Source organism: Styela clava, chromosome 1 (genome assembly GCF_964204865.1).
Source record: "Styela clava chromosome 1, kaStyClav1.hap1.2, whole genome shotgun sequence".
NCBI lineage: Eukaryota > Metazoa > Chordata > Ascidiacea > Stolidobranchia > Styelidae > Styela > Styela clava.
The window spans coordinates 31,226,819-31,242,654 of NC_135250.1; the positions used below are offsets into that span (position 1 = coordinate 31,226,819).

The following is a 15,836-nucleotide window of genomic DNA, read 5'->3' on the forward strand; positions in this document are numbered from 1 at the left end:
CTGTACCCCCAGCTTTGGGAAAGAGTCAATCATGTAGCATTAAATTAGAGCAGTGGTTCTCAACCTTTTTCTTTTGTGTCCGATCTTCGTTGTCAAATATTCTGCGGCACATTAACTTTTTCATGTAAGGGAAAAACTACAAAAAAATTCTTCCCGCAAAAATAGACACTTTTATTTTAATAATTATTAATTATTAATATTTACTACAATCAAAATTAATTATAGTGAAAGTAAATTTATCAACAACTCTGGTAACTCAATCAGCATAACTTTCAACTTCCATTTAGAAACAAATATTTAACACTTTCAATTCAAAATTGAGTTGAGTTTCATATTCATATGGTTAGTTTTCAAAAAGAACCCCCCCCCCACACACACACATACCAGAATTTTTATGCAGAAACAAATGTTCAACAATTTGCCTCACTCGCTGCTTATAAATTACTGGAGAATAAGTTCGTCAGAGTTCATGTTTGTAACGGCCAATTAAATTCATAAAATCCTATTGCCATATTGGCAAAGGTCGAGTGGGGTCAACAACTCCAAGACTGATGACGCTCGGAGAAAATCATTTTTGGCGCCAAGATATCTGTCAATTACTAGAGCCATTAAAAAAATGATGGAAAATTCAAATTTAGTTGTCATGACGTAATCATTAACATGTTGGACTTCAAATCAGAGGCCTAATTTATAAACAATGACTGAACAAATAAGTTTTTTTTTTCACTTTTTACAGTTTTTAGAAATTAAATGAAGGAAATTTGGTCACACTGAGATTAAAAATGAAAGTATTCCAAATTTAATTGAATTTATATTGAATATAAACAGCACCAAAACCATTCTAATATCAAAATTCTTTCTTGCTATATTTTACCGCAACGACGCTAAAATGTCGTTAGAAAATTTAAGCTGGACAAATAATTATGATACCCGATAGGCCAGGTGACGGGAGCTGAGTTAAATTGACCATATAATTTACGGCATCATATTTCAAATAAAAATATAAAATTGAATGGTATCAGATCAATTTATTCCGCCAGGTAAAAATAGGTCAGTGGATATTGAAGGATTCAAGCGAGAATTCTCAAGCAATTATACTTTTGATCACGGGTGAAGCCATGAATTTTCAAGGGGGGGGGGGGGGGTTCTGAAATATCTACTTGCCAGGTTAGACCATAAAACGGAAAATGCGGATTTTCAAAAGTCTACAGAGTCTATGATGCGTTTCAAGCTACGAAAATTGCTATATATAATTAAGATAAAAAAAATATTTTAAAAGGGGGTTCTGACCCTTGACCTAATGGCTACGCCCCAATGCCCCATATTTCCTGTTCACCTATTTATTATACCCTGGGTACGGTTTCCTTTTCAGTCTTGCAAATGTTTGCATTTTCATTCTTTTGTTTACAATTTTTTTCTAATTCCGAAACCCCCATGTTTATTGAGGCTACCTTGACTAAATCCCACACAATGGGAAGTTATTTTCATGCTGTGAAATCGAAATGAAATGAGGCCTAAGTTCACAAGAAAGCAATCTCATTGTTTTTTTTCTAACATGGTACTGTTACGCCGTCACTGCCATGAGAATATAACAGCGTAGAACCCACTTCCGCAATTCCATGGAGCTAGGGACAAACTAGAAAAAAAACAAAGTGTTCAATTCCGCATAAACAACCAATATTTTCATAGAATATATCTTGGTATTTTGTGAACTTAATTTATTACACACTGTATGGACAAATAAAATGTGACTGTTCTAGAAAGTTAGTGATGCATTGACCCTGAATAGGGAACTTTGAAATCACAGTGAGACAAAATACAACAAATCCATGCTTGAAGTAATAACAATAGGTTAAAATCACAGATGTCTAAAATGAAATGTCGGATTTAAAATTGAGCATATTCTAAATATAGTTGACCTCCATGTTTTAAAATCGAAGTGAGACAAAAAACAACAAATTCCCGCCCGATTTCACAACTGAATTCATTTTGGATATAAAGTTTCGTGCAAGTAATTTGAGAATATATTTCTCGCTTTGAATGAGGCGCAAATTATACGTTTCCATGCCTTTGTATGTACCATATTTTTTGACGGATTGGAATTTTCCGTTTTTAAATAACTCCACAAAAAAGGAGAATTTTGGACTCAAAAAGAAAATTTTGATCAAAACATGGCCAAGTAAACATTAAAATGTCTAATATTCAAAGATATCACTTTCAGCTCAGGAGAGAAAAGTCAGAAACACGATTTAAAAACGTCAGGTCATTGGCCTAATTTTCAAACTCTTCACGCAGAAATTTATACTTTGAACTTTAACAAGAAAATTTTAATCAAAATTTGACTGAGTAAATTCAAGAGCGTCTTATATTCAAAGATATCAATTAAGGGTTCGATCACAAATTTCACATTTAACTGGGGGGAAAGGAAAGACAGAAAGATGGTACAAACTGTTTTCCAAACATGGAGATATTCACCCCAGGAAGATATCTTGTCATAATGAGAAATTTTGCTTTAATTTTGCTGTGGTATTACCAATATTCTTGGGCTCTGATACTTAATTACACACTTATTAGAAACGACTTATTGTGCAAAAGCGGAGGGCAACTTTAACATACCAGTAGATGAGGATCCATTAAAGACAGAAAGAGAATATCAGTTGGAGACCGAAGACTAACTCGATCGAAAGTTAGGGGATCCCCCAAAACAGAAACTGCGGTTTCGAGTCATCCGCCCTTACTCCATAGTGACACTGTGTGACCCATCACTAATTAATTAATAACTCGCTAATTATACGATATAATTCATTCAAAACCAATAGGCTTCTGGTCCGAGATATGATAAATGCACATGCAAAATTTGGAGCAGATTCAACCTCGCCTTCGTGAGATATCGCGTGCATCTAACAGACAAATACCTATCAACATACTTATAGACATCGATAAGTAATGAATAAAGTACTTTTTATACTTAGTAACGATAACGGGGGAATAAAGAGGTATAAAATGAACGAAGGGAAGAATTTAACTAAAAACCACTGGTTTAAAACATACAAAAATAAAACCTCATTCGTACGAACTACACAGAATGGCAAGGCAAGAATTTTGAACTTTAAATAAAAAGAAAATTTCAATCAAAATCTGACTGACTAAACCCCAGAGTTATTTATAGCGACCTTTTTAAAACTGGCAATGGGAAGTCATTGACCCGTGAAGCAATCTATTAGTGAGTTGTATTAGGGGAGACACGATTGTATTGACGTCATTTTGAGGTCACAATCATCACCCCAAAAATCTATTATGGCATCACAATAAGCAGATAAAAATTTATACGTCTCTGGACCTCAGGTCGAGTCAATTATGACATTTTGATACAAATGTACTATGTCATTACTGTAAGTAGATAATATTATTATGTCCCACGACTCTCGCGTTCGATAAATTTTCATTTTTTAGTGCAAAGAGCTTAGAAGATATATAATATTAAACTTCATTCACATATTATGGTCAGATGCCCATTCACTGGGATTAATTTAAATATATCTTTGTTCGTCTTAATAAGTCTGACTTAGATCATGCGAATGCTCCTGAAGTATGTGCACCAGGATGTCGCACAACCTGAACGCAACCCTGGTACACAACCTGAGTTCAGGTTGTGCGCCATCTTGGTGCGCATACTTCAGGAGGTCCGAAATATATTTTTGTGTCAATATGCGACAAGACTCTTTAACTATGGTACTCATGCTAAACAGTAAATTCAATTTTTGAATAAATTAGGAATTTTCTTTCAACTCTGATTTAAAAAAATTATTCAATGATGTTATAAAAAATATTATTTCAGAAACATCTGACAATACCTATGTTGTCTGCCAAATAAAAATCCTTATGGAGTCACAATATCAGATACAGGAAATATTGTGACATGACAAAAGTACATGCAGACCATGTATTGTACAAAATGGCGCTATTTATTGGATATCAAAACTTTTTCAACTCATTTAACATTATTAACCTTACTGAATTGACTTCAAAAAGGCAGATAATATTTTAAAATGTCAAAGGTCGTGCTTCAGATGTCTGACTATGATCAGATGGAAGATTACTGATTACAATTTGTGAAAGTCTAATACAAGACTTTCAAAACAACTCAATATAGGCGTTTATATTCTTCGATTCTATTTTAAAAACCTATTTCAACACTGTCACATACATTTTTCGTAGCCTGAAACAATTTTTGGATTTTAAAAGTTTTTGGAAAGACACGTTTTCATGACCTGATATGTTATGGTCTTAATTAGAAAATAACTATGAACTATGAACTTAATTAGAAAATAAGAGAATTAGAAATTTCAGAAATGCCTCGGCAACGCCCTGAAGAGCATATTTTCAAATACTGGTTATATCTGACATTGGCAAACTCCAGCCCGTCGGGAATTCAATCTGGCCCGCCTGATGCTGCCACAACCAAACTAAAACCAAGTTTAGATGCCATAGTTCAAAATAGTTCAAGAAATTTGTTGAGATTGCGATTAATTTTTGTTTCGACGCAAGGCTTATTGTTTTCCACTTTTGCTTTTGTAACACTGTAAATATTGTTCATAAACGTAATTTATTTTTTACGTCACACTTACATGACCCGCTAATCTAGGTGGGCAAAATTTTTGGTCTGATCTAAAAACCGTGACCACCTCTGGGTTACATCCTAGGTCAAACCATGTTCAGCAAAGAAATTCGAAAGTAATCGGCAGAAATTTTAGAAAAGACACAAAAAAATTTAAGATTTTATATTATTGAGAAAACAAATCAATGTTACATGATTGACCTCCAACATTTGAAGGTCATATCATCAAGATGAAGGTCAAATTGTTTGTTTTCATTAAAATAAATTTGTTTATGATGTAATAGTGAAGGTTATAGGTCACATGATTACAAAAGAAAGAGGTCATCAGCAGAATTGGTTGATATTTGTAGTTTCTATTTATTCAACAATAATTTATCAAATTAATATATATTTCACTCCACACTGGTATGTCCAAAATGAGAACATTTCAGGGCATTCCTGAAGCATGTGAACCAAGATGGCAGACACTGGAACGTGATTTGTGTATCAGGTTAAAATTAGGCCATAATTTTATTCCAATTAGTTCTATTGCGTATTCAGGGACTAGGCAAGTGACTCCCGTAGTATTTGTACCTGAAATTATGGCCTAAACCTAACCTGGTGAACATACTACGATCCGATGTCCGCCATTTTGGTTTAAATACTACAGGAGTATCCATTACAGTCGATATACAATGAGCCACTGATATCTAATTATAAGAAGAAGCTATCTTTAATTAAAAGAATCTTTCAGGTTCAGCATTGCCTACAGATTAATGAAAAAGAATGGGGCTCCCGAAGTATGCGAACCAAGATGGCGGACATCGGAATGTAATATGTGTACTAGGTTAGGGTTAGGCCATAATTTTGGGTATAAATACTACGGGAGGCTCTTGGCTAGTCTTCGAACTGATAATATGACTAAAATAAGGAAAATTGGAAAAAAATTATCTCTAACCCTAACCTGTTACCCATGTTACGTTCCGATGTCCGTCATCTTGGTTCGCATACTTCGAGAGCACCAAAAGAATTAATGTGAACTTTAGAACAGTGGTTCCCAATCTGCGGCCCATAACAATTTAATGAGACCCGCTAAACTTTAGTGAAATAGTTAAACATTTAATGTTTTTACCTGTTTTTGTTTTAGATACCGCCAATTGTTCATTATCCCAGTTCAAGCACATGTATATTCGTAACAATTCCATTATACCGGTATCTTAATTTCGCACCGTTACCGGCCCTATCAGGGCTTCCACCGTTACTATGAACAATCTCCCGCTTCTAATTTTAATTAATGATTTGATTGAATCCTGGATAAGAAAAGATTTCAACCAGAAACCTGTAATCTGTGATGCCAATGCTGTAACTCCAACGCTTCAACCACGAGTCTACCACGTCACCCGAAAATGAAAATTGAAATTCATTACTTACAGCAAAAAGTCCCATCGTTGTCCCATAGATTGCTCCAAACACGATGTCCGTTGCATGATGTTTGTTGTCGAGGAATCTGGTACAGCATGTATAAATTGCACCGGCTAAAGCAAAAGCTTGGAGACCAATCTTGAACATTCGTAAGATCTTGTATTTCATCCGTAATTCAAGGTAAAACTGTGAAATAAAATAAGACCTTTAATATATATCTTGAGAACTTCAGTCAAACATTAAAAATTTGGTTCTCCTGAAGTATGCACACCAAGATGTCGCATAACCTGAACCCTAACCTGGTACACAACCTGAGTTCAGGTTGTGCGCCATCTTGGTGCGCATACTTCAGGAGGTCCAAAAATTGTTTGTCAAGTAAGGGACTGTTTGTATTTCGTCTCATTCTTGTGAAACTGAAAGAAAATTGTTGGAAATTCACTTCGAGGGCTAGAAGCGGTTCTCAACCAGTGGGCCATGGCCCACTACTGGGCCACAAAGATATTTTCAGGTGGGCCTCAAGCCAATAAAAATTGCTATGCTATTCAAAAATTTAGTTTTATTTGTGTCACTATGGTTAATTTTATATTGTAGTAGCAATGAATGATGACACTGTTTTTCATTCTAATTATTGAGGTAAAAGTATTTATTTTAAAAATAAGTTTTTTATGTAGTTTTTACCTTGCATGAAAAAGTTAATGGGCCACCAAAATTTTATGCAACGAAAATGGGCCATGAAAGAAAAAGGTTGAAAACCACCTTCTAGTCCAGCGCTAATTGAATAAAATACCCTTCCTAATACTGATACGAGAATATCCGTCAGAGACCGTAGACTTATCGATCGAGAGTTAGGGGATCTCCAAAACAGCGCTCTTACTCCATAGTGACACCTTGTGTCCTATCACTAATTAACTTATAACTCGCTAATTATACGACATAATTCGCCCAAAATCAATAGGCTTCTGGTAGGAGAAATGATGAAGGCACATGTGAAATCTGCAGCAGATCCAATCTCGCTTTCGTGAGATATCGCGTGCATCTAACAGACAGACAAACAGACAAATACCTATCAACATACTCACCGATTAAAATCGATAAGTAATAAACTTAACTTAGTTTCTTGAAATTGTAAAGATTATGAAGCCAATCAAAAACTGTTCCTATTAATATCCAAACACTGATTAAATATACATTGACTGCTTTGTTTTCCCTGTTAAGCATAACTCAATATATATATTCCAAATTTAGAAACATTGATTTTGAATACATTCAGAATAGTGAACTCAGTTTTAAACATTCCCACTAGCAAGAAAGAATTGAGATTTTATGGTTTCCTTATTCAAAATTCTTTATTTTAGAAATAATTCACAAGTTTTATGACTTTAACTTAAGTTTTTAAGCTTGTCCAATAAGACTCATTAATATGTAAGAAAAAGAACAGAATGTATATAAGATCATACTCACCACTGCAAAAACAGCACAATACATGGCGAATGATGCGTGACCAGATGGGAATGATTTTCTGAAAAAATACAGAGTTATGTCTCAACAAGAATTTAATGACAATCTCTCCAACATTGCTAACTCAGGATCATGCTTTGAGCATACTACCTACCGATAACTAACAAATATAATCAGTTTTATTCTAAATTATCGGTACTCCTGAAGTATGCACACCAAGATGTCGCATAACCTGAACCCTAACCTGGTACACAACCTGAGTTCAGGTTGTGCGCCATCTTGGTGCGCATACTTCAGGAGGTCCAAATTATCTTTATGATAATATCTCTTCCAAGCATAATTGTGTCAAGGGCATTGATCCAAAGTAGGAAGAAAACAAGATAAAGGGCTTGCAGTTCATTCAGTACAAATATCTTAGCTCAAAGATAGCCAAGCTATGTCCCGTCAAAGTATATTTGTGCTCAGCTCTTGAAAATAGTCATGAAAATTTTTGTAACTGCATGAAAAATTTGGATTTATCTTACACTCTTATGAATTGTTAAAATAATTTTAATGTTATATTTTCATTTCCGTTTTTACGATATCGGCCACCATTAAAATTGACAGTAGCATAACAAATTGGAAAGTAACTGTGTCAATGTTGCCCTCGCAAAAATAACTTCTTCGTCTCTCCTCCCGTACTAGAACCCTCCGTACCTGATATCAGATTTCATTTCTTCTAATTCTTTCGCGCTGTGCCCTGGGTACGAAGTCCTCGTGCATTCGTAGTCCAAGATATACATGTGTTCTATGGAGGAATTACATGCTACACTGGGCAGACAGACATCAAGAAACATGGGTCGCAATCTCCCGACAGTAATTTTTGTGGTGTCAGTTAGAATCTGGTTGATTGTGGCGCCGACGATGAAATAACCTGAATTTAAAGAAAGATTTTTTTATAGGCTGCTTGCTTTCATGTAGAATTTGTTATTCTGTGTCCAAATTCTTTTAAAATATTGTTAAAGTCATGATTTTGTTGCTAAAAAAAATAATTAACCATATTGATATTCGCATTTGCTTTTGAAATTTGATAAGATGTAAACGAGAATATCGGTCGGAGACCGAAGACTTATCGATCGAAACTGCAGTTTCGATTCATGACCGCATAGTGACACCGCATGCCCCATCACTAATTAATTAATAACTCGCTAGTTATACGATATAATTTATCCAAAATCCATAGGCTTCTGGTCCGAGATATGGTGAATGCAGAATCAACCACGCGTTCGTGAGATATCGCGTGCGTCTAACAGACAAACAGACAAATACCTATTAACATACTTACCGATCTAAAGATCGATAAGTAATGAGGGAATAAAAGTCTGAGAACCCTAAATAAGTTATTTCCTATTATGTACCAGTAAATAAACAGGGACCTGTAGTTCGCCATGTGATTACTACACAAATAGGGATAAATAATTAAATCCTAGCAACTTACCGAATACTCTATACAGTGCAATTACCAGAGGATGGAAAAGCCCTCGTTTTATAATCTGACTTCGCTTGTAATAAATGCATTCTATGAAGCAGGTCTGAAAAGAAAAATAATAAATGGTTACCCATGGTGTAACAAATTGGGTTCGATACTTTAGCTCTCAAATGGGGGGGGGGGGCAGGCGAGACCAACAAGGGAGCACTTTTTTGATGGGGAGTGAAACTAATCACAAATAAAAATACTTGTTAGATTTTATTTTATTTCATTATTTACAGATCCATCTATGAGTACAATTCCCAGTTTCATTTAGACCTTACAATTTTGTTTTGAGCAAACTTACATAAAAATAAGAAAAATGTTGTATAGTATAATGTGTGGTGTTGGGATAATTTTACCTATAAATAGTTTTGCAAATATGGTTGCATTGATGGCAATTAATCAGAATAAACGATTAAAAAAAGCCGATTGTGTCATCATAGAACTTGTGATTATTTAAATCTATTTGTGATATCATGACTCATCATATTTTGCAACACAACGACTCGTGAAGATATGATGCACGTCTTATGATGCAACGAGCGTACATAAAAGTAATTAATCATAGGATGACTGTAAAATAAAATTTAACCACTTTCTAATTCTATAAGATATCAGTAGATCGAGGCATTATTTCAGAGATTCGTTTCTTTTATTTCTGCGTGAGTGCCTGCCTGTAACTTTGATCAGAAATCAGTATTTTGTACTTCTGAATGAGTAACCGTAACTTTGCTCAGACAAGTCTCTTTTACTTCTGAGTAAGTGCTCATAACTTTGCTCAAAGATGAGTCTCCTTTACTTATAATTGAGGGATTTACGTAACAAAGATCTTTTATTATGATGTAAACTTATTTAATTATCACTCCCACAATTAAATATGCAATCACGCCCACAGAGTTCAAGACGGTTTGAGTCAATATGGTCATGAAAATATCACAAGATAAAAAATTCTCACACAACAAAAATCCAGTTTCCATTATCTATGGCCCAAACTAGAATCAAGTATAACATTGACGCTCAGGAAGTAATTAAAAACCAAGTTTCTTCTAACTGACGTGCCAGATGACATTTATAATGATTTGACGTCAAATTGCAAAAAACAATGACAGGAAAGTGCCACCGGTAGTTCCAAAGAGTTGCGGTAATACCAGTTGCATCCACTAGATATCGATCATGGACGTACAAAAGAAAATGTTATTGGAATATATTCAAAATTACCATAATTATATTCAATATACTAAATTGCTCAATATTACTATATATGCTCAAAAGTCAAGACAAATCAAATTAAATTTTGATCATTTGGCAAAATCATTTTATAAAAGTTACGAAAAGTTGCGTAAATCTTGAAGTGTAGATAGGCTATCCAACTAGTAGTAAAAAAGACATGTAGCATGAATAAAATGTGATAAGATATTTCGTTAACAACATTATTTCTTGAATTCTGCTACGTATCAATAAACTACCAATGCATCACTGAACACACATTTAATTCAAGCACATTGATTGAACGCCATATCAATTTCAACGGTAATTGACCGATCAACCGCCATATTCTAGTCCTGTCCTACAGTGTGAAAAGATGTGGCATGTGGCATTCACAAGTCTCTAGAGACACAATCATTCTTGGATTTCATTCATTCATTTAAAGAATTGCCTTTCACAAAAATATTGCTATCCAAAATATTAACATCTTATGGAGTCAAGTACAATAAATGGAATTATTTTTTCTGTAAACTTAAAGTACTGTCCCATAAACTCTGCCAAAATAGAAATAGTATGTGTTGAGGAGTTGAAGGGAAAATGATGATTTTGACACAATCATCATTAATTGTTATATGAGATCAAACACTGTATACTCGTTCTGTCTCACAGTGCGAAAAGATGTGGCATTCACAAGTATCTCTAGAGAGCCAATCATCATTGAAATTCATTGAAAAACTCACTTTTCAATATCAGTGCTATTTAAAAGTGCATACTTTGATAAAGTTGATAATTTGAATATATTCCAACTTCAAACCATTCAAAAACTGATGGTCAGACATAAAACACTTGTATTTATATTTCAAACTATAGAAAACAGACTATTAATCAAAATTGGGGTGTAGCATACTAGGGTATTGTATACTGAACTGCAAGTCCTTTCACCTTGTTTTACTTTCTATTGCTGATCCATATGTGTCAGTTGCCACAAGGATGCTTGAACGAGATGGTATTATGAAGATAAATAAGAACATTATGTTACTCATATTAATCAAATTAATGTTTATTTCAAACAATATGTATCACTAAATTGAGTTTTTGTGTTATGTGTTGAATTACGAAAATATCAGATATTGTTTATCAAAAAAACTATTCAAAAAGATATTCAGAAATAGTAGCGAACTCGGTTTGAAATGTTTAAAATGAATCGATCAATTATTGTAAATATTTAGGATATATAAAAGTATCCACATTTGATGGCACTGAGCACCAGACACTCAATCCATTTCTGAGTTAATTGACGGATCAAAAGCCACATTCCTTCCTGTCCAAAAAGTGCGGAAAGACGTCTCACATGTCCAACCCCCAGGGAGCCATCATATTTGGACTTCATTAATTTGTGCCAACAACCACTTTGTGACTAAGAACACCTCCCATGGGAATTAACTATCAACTGACTGATCATTATATTCAGTAAAAAAACAACTTTTAAATTTTGAGCCGGCCTGCCGGCATGTATACCATAGAAATGCCGATGTATGAGTACACAACGTGGTGACCGTACATTTGAACCCATGTACATTTGCCCAATGCGTATATCCACAGGTTCAATCTATATGCGGGTGCTAAAACCCATGGGTTACGGTTAGTATGGGTTTAACTATCCGTGAAACAAAAAAAATTCCATAGGTGCAATAGCATCCAGGTGCAATTGTCATGGGTTCAAATGTACGTGGGTTCAAATGTAATGGAACCACACAACGTATATCCTCTCATATAAGACAAGTTTGAATTTAAAACAAAGTGTTGCTAAACTCGGGTGTCGGCTTATACACGCAAAACTCTGATCGCACTTACATTTCAGCTTGCATGCGCATAACTCTGATTTAACTAAAATTTCGGTAGCGATTGGTATGCTATGACAAGGATGTCAGTGCTTGGTTATCATAGATTATCAATTTGTACGGTCGACTTACATGCAAATTTTTAAAAATTCACCACTTTGGGCCCGTTTTTTGGGGTCGGTATATGTGAATCCTATGTGGTAGACCAGCGGTTCCCAAACTGTGGGTCGCAAAAGGAATCTTAGTGGATGGTGGAAAGATGTAGAAAGCTTTGATTAATTATACTAGTTATTAGGATCGGTGGCAAATCAAATTTAAAAACAATTTTCGAAATAAACGTTCCTATTCTAAAACTATTTGAAATTGAAAGAAATGTCAAGTCTATTATGGAAAGTAGCAAGAAACAAGCTCATCCTTCTTACTAGCTTCGCTGAAAATTTAATTTGAAAAAATACATTTCGTTTCCTCCATCAATGTTTTCTTAATTTATTAAAGTTAAATGGGCCACCATAAGCTGTGGTAAAAAATAGTGGGTCCCAACTCTAAAAAGTTTGGGAACCACTGTGGTAGACTATGTAAGAGAGGATTATGAAATAAGCGTGTATATGAACATGTCAATTGTGACACTGTAGTGCGCAATGAAAATCAATTATTCAAATGCTATATACTGTATACATACAAACAGCACAACACAGTGCCCAAATTTTATTTAGATATTTCGGGTATAAAATTTCGGGAAGAATTCAGTATAATATTCATTTGAAACGCGAAATTATGAGCATTTTATATCAGTTGACGAGAAAATACATTATTTCATTTATCCGTGGAATCAAAAATATGGAAAACCACTCAAAGCAGCGGTTCTCAAAATACAGCCCACAGACTACCGGTAATTGCGACCGCAATCAATATGGTCCGCCGAACTTAGTAAAATAGTTTATTAATTTGTTTTTTTTTGTTTTGTGTTCTACATACCGCCAATTGTTACGTTGATATAACAGGCAAGCATATTTATTTTTATCTGAACAAAAAAGAATTCCCCACTGTTCATCTTAATGTGAACCTTTTTTAAATTTAAAGTTATTAAAGTCTTTTATTTATTTTGACATTCAGTGTTTCTTAACAACTTTAATTATGGGACGTACAGGAAACGTACAGTGAATGCCAAACAGACACTCTAATCACCCAATTGTTATTTTATAATTATTGTTAAAATAACGTCGCTTAATTGTTTTTAAGTCTGGAGGTGTGCATCACGTTTATAACATTCCAAGAATTCTTTTACCAGATATTTTCGCAAAGTAAAACTGGGTAGGCTACTTTTCATGTAAAATTGATTAAATTTGATATTTGTCATTTAGAAAATTTAGGAAAAATGACGCAGTACGGTTTTGCAATCTGTCACAGTAGACTGACAGTACCAGTCGTCACGATGTCATAGAAAACATGGAAGACAGCCATCACAATTCACAATATCATATATACGTGTTCCCATAATTTAAAGTTAAACAGCACAATTTAAATGGAATATCCGATTTCACAGAAAATGAGAAACGCCTTCTGGCGAAAATTTCAAAGCAATTGGTTCATTAGGGAATGACAAAAACGATTTTTTTACAAGGTAATAAGAAAAAGAATAATAACAACAACATACCGGTAATGACATAACAATGAATATTTCCACTTTGTGTTCAATAGGTCAAAAAACTCAAGCTTGTTAATATCAATATGATAATAATATAATGGGTAATGGAAAGTTGCCAAAATGAGGTTTAAAAAACATGAAACATAGGCGTTGGGAAGTACGCCAAGAAAGATTACGGTACTTTCCGGAAACAGCCATTATTGTAATGTTTTAATTACATTACCGTGGGGGTGATGACCTCTAATTACCTGTTCCAAAATTTTTAAACTAATTGCTTAAAACACCTTACCTAGAACAATATATTGCAATTTTTTGCAAATGAGGTCCATTTAAAATTTGAGGTATAACACAACTTTATTCGGATTACCCGAAATCACAAATAATTTATAACAGTTTATAATTTATAGCAGAAAACTTTGTGATACTAATAATTCCCAATGGCCATTACTATTTTAACTTTACTAAAAAAAAATTTGAGAAGTAGGCTACTAGAACTGATTTGGTAGTGTCAACTTAATTTATTACATTTTATTTGCAACTTGTTAAATTTTGTGACAATGACACGGCCACTCCCTATTTATAACTTGAATTTACAGAAGATAAATTGATCATTAACTGGAAAGAAACACAAGACTACTTCCTAATGTACTTAATAAATTATCACGGCCATTGTTGCCAACAAGCAGACGTAGAACAACGCTTTTACACGTAAAAATACGCTATATATAGATGAACCTTAGACAGTATTTGCAGACGCAGACGGAAATGACAAAAGCAGAATAATCCAATATTGAAAAAATGAATACTATGGCCATGTATATTTTTTGGTGGAGATGAAAGGTGATAAGACGGCCTAATCATATAGTGAACTACGGCCTCTCGTCCGGTTACAAGTCCATGTTGGGTATGAGATTAGTTAATGATATGTTTACAGATGCACGAACTTAATGGTGGAGTAAGCTATTACCGATGAGCGATAACTTGAACTACTCTAAGACGGCAAAGAATTCAATCAAGGATTTATTGTATCTAATATACCGGTAACTACCGTAATCTAAATATCCGTTCTTAATTTTAATTATTCCTAAATCGAGAATCTACCCTTTCAAATACATTTTGAAGCAATAATTTGAATTTAAATTCATCTACATATCATCGTAATTAATGAAATATAACGTCAAGTGTTGTCAATGAGCCGAACACGATACATATCTTTCACACGAAAAGTTACGCTATATATAGATGACCCTTGGACATTATTCAGGAGGCGATTAAGTAAAACATACAAGAATGACCTGAAATGAATTACGCATTTCTTTGCATAAAATTTACTAAATATAGGGTGTTGAAAAAGTAACGTAAAATTAACAGAAGTTAAGATGAAATGATACTTAAAACATCCAACAACTGACACCTTTTAACAGTATTGAATTACAATGAAATGTCATTTAAACATTGCACGACTGACGCCATGGTTGCCATAACGAAAAAGTTTGCCTAACTTTTTTAACATCCTGTATACCGCAAACTGCTTCACCGAATTAGCAAAATATTTTTTAATTCTAAATCATTCAATAATTTGGATACAACTATATCTTGAAACGTTATTCCTTGATTTGAAAATTCAATATATTTTAGGCATATTCAACAGGTAAACATAACTTTCCGTTGCTTTTTAGAAGAATAGCCTTGTGTGCTACCAAAGGAGTGCAATATACCAGTAGATTCGTGATTGTGTAGTGTACGCCACTATAGATTACGGTTACATTCTGCATGATAATCAGATTTAAATTTAGTATTAAAACACTGTTATACACGAAAATAACCTAAATCTACATTACATACGGAAATACCCCAATAAGTCTTCAAGAACTTATTAATAATTAACCAAAGACTTAGAAACGCTTAACAAGTGCCACGACACAAGTGAAAACAAAACTTCGTCCCTGAGAGAAGTAATTTCTCAATACTGGTTATTCACTACTGACAATGTGAATATTAGTACCTGACTATGACGGTGCCACAGTTTAAATATCACGAGCTTCTGACTCTGGAAAAGCCACTGGTACACAAGTTTCTATTTTTTGGAAAACCAGAATCGCTTAGGTCGGTCTGCATTGCCTAGCCCAGAGCTACTAACCTATACCAAGTTCAAAT

At 34.1% G+C, this 15,836-nt stretch overlaps 1 protein-coding gene across 2 annotated transcripts in view; it reads right to left on the reverse strand.

Annotated features, from left to right (window-relative positions):
* The window catches only part of LOC120334738 (phospholipid phosphatase 2-like), a 29,148-nt gene that overhangs the window by 11,428 nt on the left and 1,884 nt on the right, over positions 1 to 15,836 (reverse strand). For both annotated transcript variants that reach the window (XM_078113472.1, XM_078113474.1), the window contains exons 3-6: positions 8,955 to 9,048; positions 8,174 to 8,390; positions 7,481 to 7,538; positions 6,029 to 6,205 (exon numbers count right to left, since the gene is read on the reverse strand). In XM_078113472.1, coding sequence (XP_077969598.1) covers positions 6,029 to 6,205; positions 7,481 to 7,538; positions 8,174 to 8,390; positions 8,955 to 9,048 — 546 coding nt within the window. The remainder of the gene's footprint in view (positions 1 to 6,028; positions 6,206 to 7,480; positions 7,539 to 8,173; positions 8,391 to 8,954; positions 9,049 to 15,836) is intronic.